The sequence below is a fragment of the Seriola dumerili genome, unplaced genomic scaffold (genome assembly GCF_002260705.1).
Source record: "Seriola dumerili isolate Sdu_G_001 unplaced genomic scaffold, Sdu_1.0 BDQW01000147.1, whole genome shotgun sequence".
In the NCBI taxonomy this organism is placed as follows: Eukaryota; Metazoa; Chordata; class Actinopteri; order Carangiformes; family Carangidae; genus Seriola; species Seriola dumerili.
In genome coordinates, this window is record NW_019174402.1 from 678,270 (window position 1) to 700,113 (window position 21,844).

The window sequence follows — 21,844 nt, forward strand, 5'->3', positions numbered from 1 at the left end:
CAATAGACGTCTGCTTTGGGCGTGTTCACCTTCCTCTGTGCTTTCCTTCTGATCGTGCAGCGTGGGCTAAAGCAGTGTGTTTGGGAGCTGTGCCTGATTCATTCTGCGAGAATAGCGACTTCTGTGAGTATTATAATTTGATCAGGTGCTGTTGAAATAAATAACATTCACTTTACCATTTAGTAACACCGGATCTCCGTAAGAGTTGTGTGCCAAAATCTATTCCTCAGGCTGAACATATAGGGGTAGCCTGTCTGGCTAACATTTAGCTTGCTAACGTCAGCTTGTCAAGCTAGTCTCTGTCCAACACAGCAGTTAACAACCTGCTGACGAGCTAATAATGCAGCATCCCGGTTATTAGAAGCAGTTTAAAATACGTTTAATGATGAATGAATGAATAAATTATGTTGTCAGACATGACTGGCAGTATTTTATATTTTGCGGTACCGATCCCTGTGCGCCTATTTACAGTAGAGTTTCAAAGGTGGCATGGGAGAACTGATTTTAGTTAGCACGGCTAAAGGAAGGTAGCCCTCTGACACTTCGTGTTATATATATAAATCGTGTTAGTCTGTTTTGTAGTCGAAGCACAGGGCTACTCCACTGATTGACTAATCTGGATTATCTGTGGACACAATATTACTTTCAGCATCTGCCACCCACCCGAGCTCTCTGTCATGGTGATTGCAAAAAGACAAATTGTTTTGGCCCTGATATGTATTTGCATCCTTAAAACTGCAGTTCCCCCCTTGTTAATGTAATCTCCTTTTGTCAGTTATCGAATCCTGTTTGCAGGCAGAGTGGTGTCTTTAGTGAAGTCTCATCTGCCTTACAATATAACTTTTAACACCCTACTTCCAAACGGTCTGCTCTTACCAGAGACTGAAATTTCCATCCCATCACCCCAGTGTCTCCACTTTCTCTGGTTGCTAATAGGGTGGTTTGGTAGTCAGGATGGGGACAGTGGCTGTTTACTTTCTGCTTGCTGGATGCAGCAGCTGTGTGGTTTCCTTTGCCAGCTAGTTTACAAATGAGGAGTCCACTGATGGGAATTCAAATCTGCTGCCTTTTTAATTATAGACAGCATACTGTATATTTTGTGATATTGTGGTTATATTGCTTGCTTATAAGTCCAGAAATAGTTTGAACTGAATTTAAATCCTATAGGGGTATTTAAAGGCTTGGATTTTGCTTCATGGGCTTCAAGTGACTTTCAAAAGTTTTTACTTCTTAGCAAAGATTTTGCATCCGTCTCAAACTTGAAATGAAATTAGCTAGCACTTGAGTTCAGTATAACTTCAGTTGAATTGTCTCAGTGAACTTTTCATCCAGACCTGGGTGTCAGATCAGGCACGGAAAAGTAACATTGCAAACCCATGACACACAAGGAAAACGTAAAAAAAACCCCAGGAGAGGAATTTCAAATACACTTTAATTCCCTGTGGGAATTTCAGTGAGGAAACAGTTTGAAGAGCTAAAAAGTGGAATTTGTGGCCACTAATGGAGACAGAAAACATCAGTTTTTTCTGACTTGTAACAGTTCAAAATAATGCAATGTCTTTTTTTTTTATAGTTGTGAGTTTTATTTGTTGCTTTCACCACACAATATTTTACAGAATAAAGAGTAGAGTTGCAGCAAACAATTATCTTTTTTGTCATGTTTTTTTAATAAACATAATATTTATTGGGCCTATAAAATATAAGTAAAATTTAAAAATGCACATGACAATTTTTCTGAAGCCCTAGGTGATGTCTTCAAATTGCAAGTGTGTTAAATTTACAGTGTTAACAAAAAAGCAGTAAATCCACACATTTTAGAATCTGGAACCAGCAGTGTTTATAATTTTACCTGATAAATGAGTTAAATTATTAATTATCGCAATTGTCAGTTCCACTTCTCTCTGTTGACAAATCCCCTTTAACTGACACAAATTTTTTTCTTGCCTTCCGTCATGGCTGCTCCTATAGGCCTCCCTAGGTATGTCATGTCAGCCATAAGTGTCAAACACTGCTTAAGCTCCATCTCACCAAACTATATCCTTTGTGAGCAACCATGGCAGCACTGGGTGCCCTGAAAGCATTCAAGCCTTAAGGCTGCTTTTTAAAAATGATGAGCACAAAGAACCGTGAGAAAAGCCCAAATGAGCCATAGGCTGAGTGATGCAATACTGCAGTAATATGACAGTGCTATACTGCCACACATTCAGATCCTAAACTGATTGATCCAGATGTGTTGTCAGTTTGATTACAGTGCACTTCAACATGAAAAACCTCACCTGTTTCACAGGATTCCTGAGCTGCTGTTGGTTTATGAGAAGAGCCAAAGGCCAATTTGTTGGAGAGGAGCAAATGACAGAGAAGAACTGTCTCTGCTAAAGCATCTTGTTAGAACAAGCACACCGCACAAACTGACTTGAACAAACTGATAGGTTAGGGGTCGCAATATGATACAAAACTGACATAAATTGACGATTAGTTGATTGACACGGAAATAAATGCCACTAGCTTTTGATAATTGATTTTTTGTTTTTTTTGGGTCCAAATAATTTATCAAGCAAAATTTTTCTCTTTCTCCTTTTTGTGTCATTGTAAATAGAATATCTGTGAAAATTGAGAAATTGTTTGACAGTAATATGAGACGAGCAGTTTTCATGAGACCGAATGATTTGTCTGTCTTTGTTGCCCTATATATACTGGGAGCTCAAGTTGCCACATGTTCAGACCACCTGACATGGTTCTCAATTAAAAATGGCTGTTGCCCTTGAGAGCTGTACATTTAACCATGCTTGATCCTTCAGTTTTCTTTGTATTTTTGTCCAGAGAGCTGATTCAGAATGGACTCCTCTTTGAGTGCAGCTCAGATCCGTGAGAAGTTCATTGACTTCTTCCGTCGCTATGAGCACCAGTACGTCCACTCGTCATCCACCATCCCTCTGGACGACCCCACGCTGCTTTTCGCCAATGCTGGCATGAACCAGGTACACTCTCCATGTTGTGCGTCTCCACATCTCTCCCTAATATCTGTCTATCAACTTCTCTCCTACAGGCTGGCCTTTTTTTCTTATTTTTTAGATCTACCCACTGATTTACAGCGTTTTAACTTAACTAATAAAGCGCTTTTTGTACTCCTTTCTCTTAGTTCAAGCCCATCTTCCTCAACACCATCGATCCTTCCCACCCTATGGCCAGGCTGCATCGTGCAGCCAACACTCAAAAGTGTATCCGTGCAGGAGGCAAACACAATGACCTGGACGATGTGGGTAAAGATGTCTACCATCACACCTTCTTCGAGATGCTGGGGTCCTGGTCCTTTGGGGACTACTTTAAGGTATTTTGTTGTCATCCATTTCAGCTGTGTCACATCTTTGTCTCAATTAAAATCTGACTGATCCTGGACTTCCAGACTGATATTGATGTTTAAGTATTTAAGAAATGATAATGATTTATCTGAAAATTGTTGTTGATTGTTGATTTTTTTTTTCTTCTAACAAACATATTACATAAACAATAATGTTGATAGGGATCCCACAGATATTTTTTAAGATTTGTAACAAAGACTAATACTAAGTGTGACATTTTACATTTGAAAAAACAACTTGTCATTGCTTTTTCATAAACAATAATGACAGTTTCTAAACTACCTCAAACTTAGGTTTAATTTCTCTACTGCAATGTCTTTCTACCTATCAGCCAACATATGTACTGTTAATGATATATCTGCAACAAACTAAAATCAACCTATCAGATGGTCTTGCTATACCTACAACTGTACAGGCTGTAGTGCTCTTCGACTAACTTTAATCACGTGCAAGAATTAATTGTTGGAGTTTGTGAAAATAATTTGTAATCATAAGCAATAACAGCTTTAGATTCTTATGTCAATCAGTTTTGTTTTCCTGTGTGTTTTACGTAGTAAACTGGAGTCACTTTCTCTCACGCTTGTGTCTTGTCTCATTCTTCCCTCTGCTCATCCTGCATCTTGCCACCTCCCTCTGCAGCAACTGGCCTGTAAGATGGCCTTGGAGCTGCTGACCCAGGAGTTTGGCATTTCCATAGACCGTCTGTATGTCACCTACTTCGGGGGTAATGCTGACGCAGGCCTGGAGCCCGACCTGGAGTGCAAACAGATCTGGATCGACTTAGGGTGAGACCAGCTTGAGAATTAGATGTATTTGCTATTGGGCATATTTGAGTAACTCTTAATAATCAGCTCCCACTGTGAATGAATTTTTTTATGCTCTGCATTACCTCCGGGAAGTACCGGAAAGCTCCTCTACAAATCATTAAAATCTATTTTTACATACGTTGTGCAACGTATTTGTGTTGCACAACATCTACTGTACTGTATATCTTCCCCTGTTTAAAGCAATTGCATAATGTTGTGTGATAATTCCCCGGGGAACTGTCTTTCCTCTCCACATCAAGTCCCTCTGAGCCACCATACTTACAAAAACAGCCTAGAAGATTCTCTCTTTCTCTCTACCTCCCCAACTCCCTGTCTCAAATATTTATCTTTACGTGAAACATTTTCCCCTTGGAGATTCAACAGTGCAGTTATCTACCATTTATTTAGGTAATGTGGAGGAGTAAGTCAGAGCATTCAGTTGACATTTCCTCCGCTTATCATTTGACTTTCTATGACTCTCTCTTTTTATTACCAGAAATTGCTGTAATTCCTTAACACTTAAAGCCAATAAATTCAAATTAATATCAGAAAATTTGTGTGCAAGGACAAACGTGTTGGTATGAAAAATGTTGGTAAGGCTGCTGCATGTGGAGTAGATGATGTGATCAGATTTGGATTTGCCTTGCTGTATATAGCTGCAGATTTATGAGGTAGATCTGATGGTTTTTTTAAACATCTGTGAGTATTCTTGATGACAGACTGCTGCTACGGTCTCCTCTTTATTCTCTAATTTATACCTCAAATCTTTTTGTTTCTTCATTTTGTGACTTCCATGTAATTACATTTACATAATCATGAAATGTCAGTGGGTAAATATCGACATCTTGTTTGAGATGGCTAAATTATTCAAACACGTATGTTCTAATTTTCACACAACACAATGAACAACCTCATTTTACCTGTTAATTGAAAGGATGTAATGAAATCTTGTCTCTCTGTGTTGCTTTGCTTCTCTCAGGATGGAGGAGGCCCGCATCCTGCCTGGCAGTATGAAGGATAACTTCTGGGAGATGGGAGACACTGGTCCCTGCGGTCCCTGCAGTGAGATCCACTATGACCGCATCGGAGGGAGAGACGCCTCCCACCTGGTGAATATGGACGATCCCAATGTCCTGGAGATCTGGAACCTGGTGTTCATCCAGTTCAACAGGTAACAGACTCACACACAGAGACACACTTATGAGATTACATTAAAAGTTATATTTACGGTATATTTCCCTCACAAATCAATTATCAGTGCAGACATAAAGGCCAGCACCCTCATTTTTAATAATTTGTGGACCAAATGATGCTGTTATTGTCTTTGAGGTGTAGTCCATGTTCACACTGGCTTTTTACAATCTAAGAGCTGTAGCACGAATCCTTATGGACTGAGAGTTAATGCGTTCATCGGACAGTTTTGGTGATGTCATCCTGCACCAGCAGCGTTATATGGACTCACATAGGGAAATCAAATTGTAAGCAGTCATGCAGCACTTTACTGCTTGTTATGTGTTTATGTCCTCTGGAAGGACATAAACATGAAAGAGCAAACAAAGAAATAAGTGCTTATGAGCATGATTATTCTACTAATAATCCGCTGGACGAAAAGGTCTTGTACTGTAATATTATGGGTGATAGTTATTGTGAGATTAGTGCTAAAACGCATTTCTGTTTTTAAGCCTTTTCCATGGTCTTAAAAATCATAGAAAATCCCCATATTCACATATTGGTGCTCATTTGTTTTACCATGGTTACCAAATAATTTGCATAAATACAGACTGTCCTCCTCAGACAGTCATGGTCCAGCTGTTTGTCCCACACCAGAGTTCACTTTACAGCTTTCATAAACAGGACTTTACTGCTGCTGTAGTTGTCAGATGCAGCAAAATGTTTGTTGTGTGGACTTTAGGCTCTGTGCAAATGGTTGATCAGATGTCTTCAGCTTTTAATTGCATCTGAATTGTTTGTTTTCTTAGATTTTTCATTGCTATTTCCAATAAACCAGCTGAGTGATAGGTGGACAAAACAAACACACAATAGATGTATAAAACCCTGCATGTAACTTTGAGTCGCAACCCCTTGTATTTTTCAGTTAAGGCTTAAACCAGTTCAGTGGGTTATTTAAAGAACATTTGTGTTCACGAGCTTTGTGACAATAACACACCTTATGCAATCATAAATAATGAGCAGTTAAAGGTGTAATTTGGACACACTTTTATCATCATCTCTTTTGTACAATATGCAGTGCAGCCACTGAATCAAATCACACACTTTCCAGACATTTTTACAGTTCCTTCTATTGTCTGTAAAGTCCAAAGAAATTTGTCATTAAATAGGTAAATACAAGAAGATTCTGCTGAAGAAATCTGATTACTTGGCCATTTAGACCATTAATCTGGTTTCTGAAAGAGAAGGTCCAGGACAGAAAACAAAACTGTATGATCGTCCCTTACTTGCAGCAGAACAGTGGGTTATTTTGTGAAATTCTTACAAATGTGTACAGTAAGAAAAACCTGTGTGGTGTCGCACTACATTCCTGCTTAGTCATACACTCATTAACTGATCAGTGAATCAGTGTCTTTAACTCGTCTCCCTGTCCACCCTGCTTAGAGAGTCAGAGACGGAGCTGAAGCCGCTGCCTAAGAAGAGTATTGACACAGGGATGGGTCTGGAGCGCCTGGTGTCTGTCCTGCAGAACAAAATGTCCAACTACGACACTGATCTCTTCATCCCATACTTTGATGCCATTCAGAAGGTACTGAAATGCCCACGATTTGTGTAACTGAATGGAATTTCACAGGTCTGAAGTTGTACACCTGTTTACGCGCTTTAAAGCTTGAGGCCGCTTGCTCAGTCCGCTCAGTGCTGGAACCTAGCAACTACAAATGCAACTTTAAACATCACTGTTTTTGGATGCTGAGGAATCTGAAGAGTAGCTTTGGTCTGATTTCTGGCAACATTTTTTAGTTTAAATCATTATGCAGGATTAATTTACTTGTAGAAGACACCCAATCCTCCAAGTCAGCTGCTAAATGGCATTTAAATCATTTGCTGTTTTATTGCACTGTTCAAGGTACACATAAGCACCTCTCTACCTGAGGTGATATAAGAAACACAGTAACCATATACAGTGATTCCTGACCATATGTGAAACAGATTTTTTGTATGCAGTAACAGTGTTTGCTGCCATTGAGAGTTAATGAAAACTAGTAAACAAACAAGCAGAGAAGTCAAAATGCAGTAGGTAGTAATGGATACGTGGCATGCTAGTGTGACTGCATACCAAACCAAAACTACTGGGGAAAAAACACCACAAAGATCACAAGAAGCGGCCAGTCTCACAAACATATCTCAGACTGGTTTGTAGTGTTAAACCAGTCTTAAATTGGCTCAGAGATCAGTCTAATGCAAGTAAGACTGTTTCACAAAAATAAAGACTGACTAATTTTAATCCAAAAAATTAGACACCCTACCCCCAGGCTAACTCAGGTCTAAGACTAATGTTACCATAGTAACAATCAGTGACACCTGTGCTGGCCAGTAGCACCCAACAACAAAAAACAAGAAAACATGGCTCATAACTTGTGGTTTGCTAACGTCGTAGTTAAAGAGCAATGCGAGGGGAAAATAGTTTTTAGAGACCGCAGGAACTGCCTCTCCTCCTCTGTTGTCTCACCCTGACCGCCCAAAGACAGGGAAAAATAAACTACTTTATTCTGAAGGCCAAGTTGTAGCGATTTTTTGACACGTAACTTGCCGGCAGCTTGCACATAGGCTGTATCGTTAACTCGTTAGCAGCTAGCTACCGGCTCAACCGTTAGCATACCACAAACCACTGTGACAAAGTATAACTTTTTTTTTTTTGACTGCTATCATTCAAAAAATCACTACAGACATTATTGGCGTAATATTACCTGTGTTCTCTTGGCTGTCATTGGCCTCTGTCTGTCCCTCTCGGGAGGCTGCTGTTAGCGCCACCGCTAGCCGGTGGGGGAGCCCCAGTCGCACCGCTGTTGACCCCACCTCCGCTCTTCCTGCTGGGGTAAACGGAGGTCAGCGGTTGGATGCGGTGATTTGTTGAAAAAAAGCCTTAATTTACCCAGAATTCATTTGCCAGAGTCCAATTTAAGATAGTCAACAACTAAACTGCTTTGTGCAACAGATGAGTTTAGACGTCTATCTGAAGTCTGACTATCTGTTATATTTAAACCATAGTCAAAGTCGGTCTTTGTGAAACCAGCCCATGGAGACCAATTCTAAACATCGACAGTTTCAATATCACCATGTCTTGTATGAAAAATATTCTGACAATAGCCACTTATCTATAATGAAAATTGTTGAATAGCATTCATTTGAGCACATTTGGAACATTACAGATGTGTTACTGAAGGGCTGTGGATGCACATCAAAGAAGAAAAGAATGGAAACCACTGATCTAGTTCACAGTCACAATGTAGTTTGTTTGTTTCAGGGTACAGGTGCTCGACCTTACACTGGCAAAGTAGGTGCTGAGGATGCTGATGGTATCGACATGGCCTACCGTGTGCTGGCCGACCACGCCCGCACCATCACCATCGCTTTATCCGACGGCGGCCGGCCTGACAACACAGGAAGAGGGTGAGACACGAACATTTCAGAGCAAGAAATTGAGGGAATTAGAACACTGAAAAAAATATCTGAAGCATATACAGCATCTGCAGTGTGTGCACCACAGCATACTGTAATTTGTCTTTGTGCACCACAGTTTTACTATAAGGTTTTAACTAGTTGAACTAGTTCTAGTCCTTGAGGTTCATTGTATGTCTGACACACCCACCATAGAGTTTGTACCATACTGCAAAACTACATAATGTTTCAGACATTGCTATGAATGCAAGGTTTTTTTCATAATTGTAATGTTTTTTCCGCTTTATGTTTAGCTACGTGTTGAGGAGGATCCTGCGTCGTGCAGTCCGTTATTCCCATGAGAAGCTGGGAGCTCAGAGAGGCTTTTTCGCCTCTCTGGTGGATGTGGTGGTCGATTCCCTGGTGAGATTTACTTCCTTGTTTTTATCTCAGTAAATCCACAGTCCTTTAAAAAGTGTTGACAGGCCTTGAATTACATTTTAAAATTTAAATCTCATTGACCAACAGGATTAAACCTGTTGTTTTTCTGTCTCTGCCAAATCAAATGTTTTTTCTTCTCGTTTTATTGAGCTGTGTATTTGGCCGGCTCTGCACCGGACACCACCTGCTCTCGCTGGTTTTCCTGCACGTAACAGGATTGTAGAAAATAAACAAATCATTTAGTATTGGTGCTGAACCGTGGAAGTCTTACGGAAAGAACCAAATTCTTATTATCTTGTTTGGTATTAGTTAGAATTTGTCTTAGTTTGTAGGGACGGAGCCTGACTAATCTGAGCACTGAGCCCCAGTGGTGATGATGGTGGTTACATGAACTACTCGAGTGTTTTAGTTTGATTTAAAAATAAATGTGTGGCATAAAAACTTAAGTGATTATACTTTGGTGCCACACTCGAGGGAAGGTGACATTAAGTTCAACCAATAAGTGAAATGAGTTATTTATGTTGTAATGCACAGTGTAGTCAGCTGATACAGTAGCAGCATGCACCACATGGTCACCTGGGTGTGGAACAAGATTAACAGACTTTGTAAGCAAAGCTTCATTATCACACCCCACCACGCTACATTCACGAAATACCATGCCATGAATGATTTCCTAATCCTGACTGTTTAAAACCTCTATGTTATCTTTTTTAAATTTATATCATGTTTGAAAATTTAAAAATGATTGTTAATCTATGATATTCAATATTTATGTTGATGGTGTCAGATATGCATTATTTATCTGATCAGTGTCATCAAGAAGAATAGATACTGAGTAATAACCTCCTATGGTTCTGCCTTAGTGTTTGAATTATAACAATATTCATGCTGAATGGAGCATTTCGGCACTTCACTGTCTTCATGTCTGTTGGTCGCTGTCTGTCTCCTAAAATCAGCTTATAGACACATTACTGCCAACAACTGGACTGAAATAGCGCAGCAGACAGGATTGAATTGTGGGATACACTTAGCTCTGAACACCACTTCAGAGTAGTATTGGTTTACATCGAGTGTGGGTCGTGTGTACTGTGTATTTTCCCAATATGGGACACACTTGCTGACCTGGCAGTGCATGGATGTGCATTGAGTTTTCAAGACCACAAGTGTGGGTATAGGGACAGACTCGCTATTAGATTTATTTGTTGAGGTATTAAAATGCATTAAATTTAGAATTTCGGAAACATCTCGGTAACATCTCACATTCAGTTCAATGCTGTAACGCTTTAAACGGTGGCCTGTCTCCTCTTCCTCTTTTCTCTTCTTCCCTCTCATCTCTCTGCTTCTTCTTCTCCAACCGTCCCTCATCCCATCATTGATCATACGCTCTCTTCATTTCTCCAGGGCAATGCTTTCCCGGAGTTGAAGAAAGACCCAGAAATGGTGAAGGACATTATTAATGAGGAGGAGACGCAGTTCCTCAAAACCCTCAGCAGAGGACGCCGTATCCTCGACAGGAAGATCATGACTCTGGGAGACAGCAAGACCATCCCAGGTGAGACACGCTCAAAGAGAAGTGTTATTACTTGCATGTGTAGACGTTACATGTCCTACCTGAGCTCAGGTCTGTGTTGAGATCATCATGTGTTTTTAAAGTTACATAGATATCATATATAGAACAAGTTCAGTGTTTATTTCCAGCCGCTTTTCTTTGCCTTTGATCTCTCCTCACCACCCACATCACTTTCTCTGTCTCTATCACTCCTTCCCTCCGTCCATTGTTTTTTCTCTTTTAATCCAATTAGAATGTTTTTGTTGACATTATGGATCGGTCCCTTCCTTCATTCTTCCATCTGTCTGACGGTCATGCACGGCATCTCAAACCCCCCCCCCCCCCCCCCCCGACTGACTAAAGGAAAGAGGCTACAAATAGAAAAGCTAAAATCCTACTAACTGATCTTTCACACCATAAATTCAAATGACAACAAATAGATGCACATCCAGCTTTCCTTGAAAACATCCTCCAGGGTTGTTGGTATTCGCTGTATTGGATTTCTTTGACAGACTGTCGTCTACCTGCAATTTATTTCTCCTTTGTCCCAGGGGGGTGACAGCGTCATTTGTGGGCTCAGCCAGAATGGACGCTGCAAATGCCAAAACACAAGTCGAACAGACAGTGACTTGCAAAATACATTTCTGTTGTTGGAAATACAATAATAGCACAGATTTGAGAGAACTTTGTGCTTTTCACATCTAACTGTGGAAACGCTGATTTACGTAGGCAACGACTGCATCATTTGTATCAGTGGCGTATTTACTGTTTGACTCGAGGACACGAGTCTTTAAGCGTTGGCGCTTCAGACAGACACCTCTCCCGGATATCAAGCAGCGTTTTTCTCTCCGTCTGTGCGTGCAGGTGACACAGCGTGGTTGTTGTATGACACGTACGGCTTCCCTCTGGACCTGACCTCCCTTATCGCCGAGGAGAAAGGCATGGCAGTGGACATGGCCGCCTTTGAGGAGGAGAAGAAGGCAGCACAGGTGAGGAGATGGAAGGAGGGGTGGACGGTGATGAACGAAACCTTCTGATATGCACCGATTGTTTGAGTTTGGCTTTGACTGCTCGGTGAAGGGGAAACTCCACTGAGCAGTGTTTTGGGTCCGCTCCCGTGGGTACAATGTTTTGCCTTGTGTCAGCGTTCTCCAGTATTGCATTGTAAGTCAGAAAACAGAAGCCGCGCACCTGCTGTTTAAATAAACCCTCATTTACTTTACAGCCCTGTTCTAATCCCTTGTCGTTTGATTTAGCAGAAAGATTGATCTCTTTACTGTAAGACTGCAGCCTCACAGTGCAGGCCAACACAGCGCAGTCTGTTTGCACTTATCTAGCGTTTTATTAGGAACACCACACTTACACTGGGTAGAGGCTCCGCTTGCTCTCAAACAACGTCAATTCTTCGTGGCATCGATTCCACAAGATGTTGGAAACATTCCTTTGAGATTCTGGTTCATGTTGACATGACTGCATCACATCATTCCTGCAGATGTGTCAGCAGCACATTCAGGTTCTGACACATCCCAAAAAAGTTTTGGTTGGATTCAGTTCTGGTGACTGGGGGAGGCCACTGAAATAAATGAACTCACTGTTATGTTCATGAAACCATTTTGAGATGACTTCTTTGTGACATGGAGAATTATCATTATCTGTGACGGTGCAATCACTTTTTTTATTATAATGCACGAAGGCTTGATTATTGTTGTCTTGTATGCACACACACACACACACACACACACACACACACACACACACACACACACACACACACACACACACACACACACACAGGAAAACAAAGCCGGTTAAGGAAACTGTCAAATATAGATAGTTTGTTGATGTTGATTTAGGCGTCTTTCAGTTTACCTGGCGTTTATTTCTCTTGAAGAGTGTGTAGGTCTGACTCCACCAAACTGATGATGATGTTGTGTGTCAAGTTAGGTGTTGCAGAGTTTAGGTCACGGCTGAATAATAACAGAAGTTTGTGTGTGTAGTTAAAGTCCCAGGGTAAGGGCGCAGGAGACGTGGACCACATCATGTTGGACATCTACGCCATTGAAGAGCTGAGAAACAAGAACATACCCGCCACTGACGACTCTCCCAAATACAAATACAGCTCAGACGACAACGGCAGCTACGGTAAGTGATATGCAGTTCCTCCCACAGATCTCAGTTCAGTGGGTTGTCCGTATTTTCAGGACATTAATGTACTGACCCTCATCCTGTTTGCGTGTGTGTTAGATTTTCAGCAGGCCTCAGCTACGGTGCTGGCCCTGCGTCACGACCGCGCCTTCTGCGATGAAGTGACCACAGGTCAGGAGTGTGGTGTGCTGCTGGACCAGACGTCCTTCTACGCTGAGCAGGGCGGACAGACGTTTGACGAGGGCTTCATGCTCCGAGAGGACGACAGCACAGAGGATGTAAGTGACACAAAAATACGGAAAACTACAATGAGAACAGAAAGTGGATGCATGTGCTGCTCAGTGGGTTGTTATGGGTCCCAGACATGCGTTCTGAGGTATTAAAAATCCGTCATTAAGGTGATTTCCAGAGTTGGTGTTTTGTTTTTGTCCCAAACTACATATCCGTCACATTGCAGGTACAAAAAAAAAAAAAACAAGTTTCTGCCAAATCTAAAATGAAATCCCTTTTTGTTGACTTTTAATTGGGGAGAAAAGATTATTACACTGTCTTATCTTCAAAGCACACACCTGGTGTTTAACATTTGTTTATATAGGGACCGGTGGGTCTGATAGCTGGTGGAAATTGTGCATGCAGGAAAATAGACCGTCCTCTAGGCGACAAAGGCTGCCAAATAAAATAACAGTTTTGACAAAAGAAAAGGTAAAAGATAATAAATTGTTCTCGTCTTTGTCCCATGAGTGAGAGCTGGAATAGCACGAGGACACATTTATCACAGCTTCCAGACGGCTGTCTGTCAAAAAACAAGTCCATTCAAATGCCAGTACTTTGTTTCTTTTCTGTCTTGATGTTTTTTCTCTAACAATCTTCATTTTTGCTAAGTATGTGAAGGCTTGCTAAACCTTGTCAACTTGATAAGTCTTTGTTCTCGTCCATATCTGACAAGTTCTTACAACACTTCAAAAACTTTGAGGCGTTAATTTTAAGAACAGTATATTCTCTCTCTAAATGCTAGAACAAAACACAAAAGCCATCAGCAAGCTCTCTAACTAAACTTACGGGACTTTAAGTTTTTCAAATGTGTTTTCCTTTCCTTTTCTTTTGTTTTTTCCTGCAGATAAAAACATGTCTAACCATGCTGTATCACTGTCTTTCTTCCACTGTTTGCAGCGGATGGAGTTCACAGTGAAGAATACACAGGTTCGAGGAGGTTACGTTCTCCATGTGGGGACCGTCTATGGAAAGCTGAAAGTTGGAGACCGTGTCACCTTACATGTAGATGAGGTGAGAACATCCACCTTTATTTGAAAGTTGACAGTCGTACATGATATTGTCCATTATCCGCTTTATGACGCATTTTCAGGATCTGTTTCTGAGCGTTATTGCCTGGATTCAGCTCTGAGTTGTTGGTTATTTGACAAACATCCATCCACGTTCTCTTCCCAGGCTCGTCGTAGGCCAATCATGAGCAACCACACCGCCACACACATCTTAAACTTTGCCCTGCGAGGGGTTTTGGGAGAGGCAGACCAGAGGGGTTCCCTCGTCGCCTCTGACCGCCTGCGCTTTGATTTTACTGCTAAAGGTTCCCTTAGCACGGGGGAGGTCCGCCGGACTGAGGAGATCGCTTGTGCCATGATAAGAGAGGCTAAGGTCAGTTCCAGAATGAATACGAAGAAATCACTCATCGGATAGTAGTTTTTAGTTTTTTTACTCCATGCTGAATATTAACTCTGTGTAAACCCTCCAGCCGGTCTACGCCATGGACGCCCCGCTAGCAGAAGCCAAGGCCATTCAGGGTCTGCGTGCTGTGTTTGATGAGACCTACCCCGACCCTGTCCGCGTCGTGTCTATCGGCATCCCCGTTGAGGACCTGCTGAAGGACCCTACCAGTACTGCTGGCTCCCTCACCTCCATTGAGTTTTGTGGCGGAACGTGAGTTTGATGCTTTACTTCTTTTCTCAGGCATTTCTGCTTCTTAGTGACGAGGGCTGCAGACCAGCCTGTCACGGGGCTCATAGTCAGCATCTTGGTTCACTTTACTTCACTATGTTATTACTGAACAATACTGACAAGCTGGGAGCAAATACCATGTGGAGAACATGGAGTAACGTGTTTTGAAGTGCATCTGGTTCGTAAATGTTGAGGGTTTTTGTTTGTTTTGTTTTTTTTCTATTTTTCCAAAATGTGGTTTCTTGAATTACATATAAACATCAGAAATGCCACAAACATGTTGTACATATGTTCACAAACACAGACCTCAAAGGGAAATGAAAACACAACAGTGAAATTCATATTTCCTGTTCCCAGTTTAGCTGAAAGTCTACAGCACAGGCGAGCTGTAACATCACTAGTTGAGTATATCACTGTTGACCGACAAGTTCTTGGTGTGATATTTCACTTTAGCCTGAATTTTTCTTTTTCATATTGTTTCTTGGTGTTGCCGACAGTGAGCTCAGCCTTTTATAAACCATACTGTTCAGAAAATGCATTCCTCTAACCAAATTGGATTCAGTTTGCCTGGGGTTGTATTCTTTGCAGTGCGACTGTTACACAGAAATACAACAGAAATCATTTGGCCCACCTGTGGGGTTTTTGCTGCAGCTAAAAAAAAATCTAGCGGGAGACTTACAGTACTCTGCCTTATAACGGCAGCATTGCCATCACAGCTATTGACTCGAGTGAAACTCATGTGGTTTGGTGTGGTTCAGCTAGCTTTATATCGCATATTTAATGTATTAAATTGTTAATGACTTTATTATTTTGATTTGAGTATAATTATTAATAGCAGACCGACGCCTAATGAAACAGAGAGACATTTATTCCCTATTAACCATGGACTTCGAAAAGTCAAAGTTTATTTTCTTAAAGAAAGCAGTTGAAATGAAAAGGACAACTAAAAAAGCAAATTTCTGTAGATACATGTTTTAGGTGATATATTATGGTTCTGTGGCAGTTAGCTTTTTGGGTGAAGTAATTTGATATATTATTATATAATCTATATAATAACGTATAATTTTATGCCTGAAAACGTCGAATTGTTTGTCGCTGTTTGGGAAGTTCCTGGTCCTTGCCTTTATAAAGCAGTATGTGCCTTTATGTTTGTGTGCTTCTCTCTTACTTTGCTGTTACCTGGCTTCACGGCTTTGGGACTCTCACACGCCGTAATTGTCTGTCATTACACGTAATGACCATGTGCGTGGCTCTGGTTCAACGGGCAGGGATGTGTGTCTGTCAAGTCTGAAAATTCGTAAAGACACACAACAGGACGAGAAATTCAAACCTGTGAACACTTACTCTTACCTGATCTCCTGATTTAAGTGTATGTTCACCATTACATCTGTAGTCCTGCCGGTAGTCCGTTTGTATGCGTGAAGACTGAGAGTCGATTCTAAATGAAAGTCGGCATCTGCATGAAGCCAACAGCTTTCAGAAGTGCCAGACCTGCCCAGTGGTGGCGTGTAAAGTAGAACCCATTAATTGGATTTGTGGGTCTTTACAGTGAGACGCTCATGTCCCTGCGCAGACGAGGCCTTGAACATTTTGTAGAGCTCAAGCCAGCGATTAGACTTGCTCCACTGACTTTTACAGTGTCTGCTCCTGGCTGTAAAATTCACCTGAATGCCAAGACGTCCCTGCTCTGACATAGATTAAAGGAAGACTCTTCATTTCATTTTACGGAGTCAAAATGATTTCCAAGCTGTATCTTATGTGCGTAGGAGTTGAAAACTACCCTGCACGTATAAAGGACTGGTTTGGATTTAAGCACTGGAGGACACATTTGCATGAAGTTTTGTTTTTTAATTGTAAGTCCTACCATCACCACCATCTCACGCCGCTTCAGGATTTAGTAAACTGTTGTTGTGCGTCCTGATGTTCTCTTTGATGTTGTTTTTAATGTGCAGCCACTTCAAAGAATCCCTTGCTCCTGCTCCTGTTTTGTAATGTTTTCTCTGCCGCTCCTGTTCCTCCTTCTCCTCACCGCTCTGCTCCTCGTCTGCCTCCCACACAACACTGTTGGTAATGTGCCGTTGGTTTCTCTTATCTACAGCCATCTGCAGAACTCGGGTCACGCTGCGCCATTTGTCATCGTCTCAGAGGAGGCCATCGCTAAGGGCATCCGCCGCATTGTTGCTGTGACAGGAGCGGAGGCCCAGAAGGTCAGGACACACACACACACACACACACACACACACACACACACACACACACACACACACACACACACACACACACACACACACACACACACACAGTTCCAGCATTATGCTCTTATTCACCCTCCCGCACACATTTATAATACAACAGTTTAGCCAATATTTTAAAGGGAGTAGACTTATTCATCTTCCCTCCGTGTATATGTCAATCTAATATTAAACGATTACTTGTCTTGGTGTGTTAACATGACTAATTAAATAAAAAATGTGTCTCAGACTGAGGGACAACATGCCTCATTTTGGTACCTGGTGAGCAAAACCAGCCCGATGATGAAACTTTAATTAAGCTTGTATTTGACTTGTTGTGAACTTGGAGCTAGAAATGAGCATTTTGCATTTTTCTTCTGTCTCCAGGCCCCAAGGACAAATTAATCTTTACTATTTTTAGACAAACAATTGTCGTTTGATCCTCCTCTTTATCTTCTTGCTTTTTCCTCCTCTCACTCTCACCACTCTGTTTCTTTTCCTTTCTTTCCTCATCTCTCGCTGCATTATTTGATCGCACACCTCACATTCATCAGGCCCTGAGGAAAGCTGACGCCCTGCGGCAGTCTCTGTCCGCACTCGGAGACAAGGTGAAGCAGCAGACGGCTCCGAACAAGGACATGCAGAAAGAGATCGCCGACATGACTGAGGTAAAAGACTTTTTTTTTGCCAGAAAAACTTCAGAACGCAACAACTCTGCGCTGCGGTATCAACATGTCTGTCCTCTCTGCAGTCGATAGGCACAGCAGTGATCTCCCAGTGGCAGAAGGACGAGATGAGGGAAACCCTGAAGGGCTTGAAGAAGATCATGGATGACTTGGACCGTAACTACAAGACTGACATCCAGAAGAGAGTCCTGGAAAAGACCAAGGAGGTGATCGAAAGCAGCCCCAACCAGGCGCTGCTCATAATGGAGATGGAGACCGGAGCCTCGGCCAAGGTGAGAGTTTTCATCTCGCATGTTTAAATGCTTTGTAAAACAAACTGAAAATCAACCACATCCTTGTTAAAAGAAGCACCTGCACAGACGCAGAGTAAATCCATAACTCAGAGACTTCATCAGCATCTTGAAACAAATGAAAAGTGTAAACAGTATTAAAATTCACTTTATCTCTGCAGTATTGCACATTTTCTCAGGCAGTTTCATAGCTTATCTCATTGTGTTATTGCCACGGGAACAAATCAGCTCTGTGGCCCATTAATTCTGACCTTGAGACATCAATAGTGCTGATTAGGCGACTTGTTTTTCTTTCTTCCCTTCTTGTTTCTTCTCTTTCCCCCTTCTTTCTTTCTCCTTCCATTCTTCACCCCTCCCTCCCTCTCTTTCTCTCAGGCTCTGAATGAGTCACTGAAGCTGCTGAAGACGCAATCCCCTCAGACCGCTGCAATGCTCTTCACCGTAGACCCCGACGCCGGCAAGATCACCTGCCTGTGTCAAGTCCCTCAGGTAACACACCTTCTCATTCATTAGGTCATACAGGTGCAGGGAGCCTCTCCCTAACAGGCCACGATTTCAACAGATCTAACCTTTATCACCCGTCCTTTCCCCAGGATGTGGCCAATCGTGGTCTGAAGGCCAGTGAGTGGGTTCAGGAGTTGTGCCCCCTGCTGGACGGCAAAGGAGGCGGCAAGGACATGTCTGCCCAGGCCACGGGCAGGAACACACAGTGCCTGCAGGAGGTGCTACAGATGGCCAACGAGTTTGCACGGCTCAAACTGGGAGAGAACTAAGAAGAGAGGATCCCGTGTGGGAGGTGGAGAGAGGAGACGATGTTGCAAACATGGATCGGGGAGTAAAGCGGAAATAAGGTGATGGTTGAGGAGTCCTGAGTCTTAACTGAGTTAGAAATCATCAAACGTCCTTTTTCCTTTCCTCCATCCTCCTCTCCTCTTTTCTTCTCCTTTTGGGTCAGAAAAGATTTAGAAAACAAACAAAACTCAGTTTCTTGCTCCAGCCATTTGACAGACGACCACTGACACTCAGCCTGCAGTAAATGAGCCACTCGTATATTTATTTGGAAGTATGATTACAGGCTTGCCAAAGTAACTTTCATCTCTGTGGAAATAGCTTGAATATAAAAGATCCTTTCATGCAGTTGAGTGAAAGAAGGGGGGGGCAGATGATTTGAGAAATTAATTTTCATTGCATGCTTGTGTACAGAGGAAAAGAAAAGTGATGCACTTTTGATTGATTTTTAGCCTCCTGCAAGTACTGCACAGCTCAGACAAAAAGCTTTTACAAAGTTGGCTCTTGATAAACTCTGAAACTTTGATCCTGCCTCTGCTGTTTGTGTTTCATCTCACCGCAGCCCTGTTCATTTAGAAACAACCCCCAAAGCACTTTTTCTTTCCTGCTTGCTGAGGGCTGCTTTAACTTTTGGCTTCCTGTACCACTTAAGCTCAGCCTCTGGAAGAAAAAGTGAAAAGTCAGCCCAGCTCTTAAATGGTTTAGGTACAGTTTACACAGTATGTCCTCTTGTTGGCTGAAGCCCTATGATCTGATCTCTGAGCAGTGGCTCCGTCCATCTGTGTGAGTGAAAGCCTGAGTTCTCTCCTGCGATTGGTTGTACACGCGGTAGTTGTATCATATTCTTGCTTTTTAAATAGCAAGCCATTATCTGACATTTGTAATAACAGGTTTAATTTAGTAAATGAATAACTCATTTATTGTATAAAATGATCATGAACGTGTTCAATAATCAGTCTGTGTCTCACTTCATTTCCCTGACATTCAATATTGATTCAGGGCAGAAATGTTGAAAATGTCTGTTATCATTGTAGCTGTTCCATGTCAGAGAAATGTCACCTCATGGGAATAGAATAAATAAATCTGGTAAATGCAACATGTCTGTCTTGTTTTTGTGTGATATGTTTGTGTTGGTGATTAATGTCAGGGACAGACTGAATTGTCATCAATTACAAGGTTGCACTGAGATCATTAGACGACGACGATTGAGATATAAATTCATTAGAAAGCTCTAAAATCACCTGTAATAAACACAGTGGTGCTAACTTCAGTGAGAGGGTATAGTGCACTTTGTTCAGGCCTGAAGTCGCCCCGACAGTATCAGTATTGGTAAATTAAAAGTGCATACAACAACCCTGTTGCTTGTTTACAATCTCAGCACACAAACATTTCTGGTCACTTGATGAATTTAAGGTCAATGTTTAGCTGTGTTTTTGGTCTCCACCACCACCTGAGGCAAATATCTGCCTCAAACACGAAGCTCGTGAGAGTGACGCAAAACAGTAAAGTCATGGGCCATAGATCTAAAATGACATGAAAAACTTATTTTTTGAGGTCACAGTGACCTTTGACCTTTGACCACCAAAACCTAATGAGTTCCTTTTTGAGTCCAAATTAATGTTTGTGCCAAATTTGGAGAAATTCAGAGTTAGACTTATGTTTATATATGTATAGTAGCAGCAAAATATACATCAAATATCAACAGTAAAAGTAAATAGTATTCATTATAGTGTTATATTTGTATGTATATTATATTTTTGGAGTATTACTCATTATTTTGTACGCAGAATTTAGATGATGCTAATGTTTGAACAATGTTATACATTGTTGGGTGGTTTAATCTATAACAATACTTATTTTATAAAAGGACATTTTATGTATAAAATATTTATCTGAAAAGTAATTGGCTGTGAGATCAATGCAACGGAGTAAAAAGTACATTTCCTAAACTTTAAATACACTTTTCACTGAGTAAAACACTAGTGCCAACTTAAAGCTAGTTTTATGATTTCTTTGTGCAGATGTTTCTCTGCAGTTCATAGCAAACTGTTTCAGTAGCTCAGTGTAAATCACATCCATCATTTCACAAACACCAACATCAGACTTTAACCTCATGTTTCATGAAGCATTTATTTACAGTAGCATTAGATACAAAGAATCTGACCACATATCATACAGATGTTACAATGTAGTAAATACACGTGCTGCCTTGTCCAAAAGGTATTCCTACTGAAGAATGAGACATTAAAGCCAGTACTAGACAATGACAGATCCAGACAGCAGGAAACCACCCTCATGGAAAGATTTCACCCACACTCCGAGACAATGAACGCCTTTTTCATACAGTATCAGTTTCATCTGAGCCACCTGTAAATTTGATGTCCACTAAGCAGCTTTTGATCCTACTTGATAAGTCCAGTATTTTGTCCTAGCGATTGTAGAGGGACAAGCACAATAGCTGATAGAGGTATGAGTGTTGGCGTTACAATCCACAGATAGTCTGATATGTGCAGTCTGCAGCACACTGACTGCTGCTAAAGAGCCCCTTACTGTTCATCGCAGACCAGTGAACTGAGGAGGAAAGAGCTGCCTGTGGCTGTTCCCACCTCAGCTTCAAACACTGCAGCACAGTGGCAACAGTCGCAGGCAATATCATAACGCCAGCAGCCTGGACCAGCAGTGTTTTCATCATCATGCTCTTTCTCTAACAGTCAGTGAAATTTCTGTCCCTGCTGCAGAGAGCTATTCTCCATTACCTCAGGATGACACCGAGCTTAACTGCAGCAACTGGTAAGACACAGGATGAGGAGATGTGAGTGGTATTAAAGTACTTTTCAAGACACAAGGGCTGTGGTTTCCTTTTTCTCTGGCACAGATTCTATTTTGTTACAGCTGGAGACACTGCCGTGATTGTTTCTCCCCTGCCAGACAACCACAAATTGATCCAATTTTCTGACTTCCTGTTAACTAGAACTCAATAATGACGC

At 41.5% G+C, this 21,844-nt stretch overlaps 1 protein-coding gene across 1 annotated transcript; it reads left to right on the forward strand.

Moving 5' to 3' along the window:
- The first annotated feature begins 29 nt into the window (after window positions 1-29).
- On the forward strand, window positions 30-19,953 carry aars (alanyl-tRNA synthetase). The gene is made up of 20 exons (XM_022749968.1): window positions 30-123; window positions 2,821-2,978; window positions 3,140-3,328; window positions 3,999-4,144; window positions 5,145-5,336; window positions 6,779-6,923; window positions 8,640-8,785; window positions 9,088-9,196; window positions 10,616-10,766; window positions 11,628-11,752; window positions 12,761-12,905; window positions 13,008-13,186; window positions 14,079-14,192; window positions 14,355-14,561; window positions 14,659-14,843; window positions 16,960-17,068; window positions 17,647-17,760; window positions 17,844-18,050; window positions 18,444-18,557; window positions 18,662-19,953. Exons 2-20 carry the CDS (start codon window positions 2,835-2,837, stop codon window positions 18,839-18,841), a joined length of 2,901 nt encoding a protein of 966 aa, XP_022605689.1. The 5' UTR covers window positions 30-123; window positions 2,821-2,834; the 3' UTR covers window positions 18,842-19,953.
- Window positions 19,954-21,844: the final 1,891 nt, after the last annotated feature.

What these genes read in the sequence shown, in the direction of transcription:
- aars (XM_022749968.1), top strand. Translation starts at nt 2,835, where the DNA reads ATGGACTCCTCTTTGAGTGCAGCTCAGATCCGTGAGAAGTTCATTGAC. An exon ending in CAGATCTGGATCGACTTAGG is followed by an intron (nt 4,145 to 5,144) that starts GTGAGACCAGCT and finishes TGCTTCTCTCAG; the next exon opens with GATGGAGGAGGCCCGCATCC. An exon ending in AGGAGAAGAAGGCAGCACAG is followed by an intron (nt 11,753 to 12,760) that starts GTGAGGAGATGG and finishes TTGTGTGTGTAG; the next exon opens with TTAAAGTCCCAGGGTAAGGG.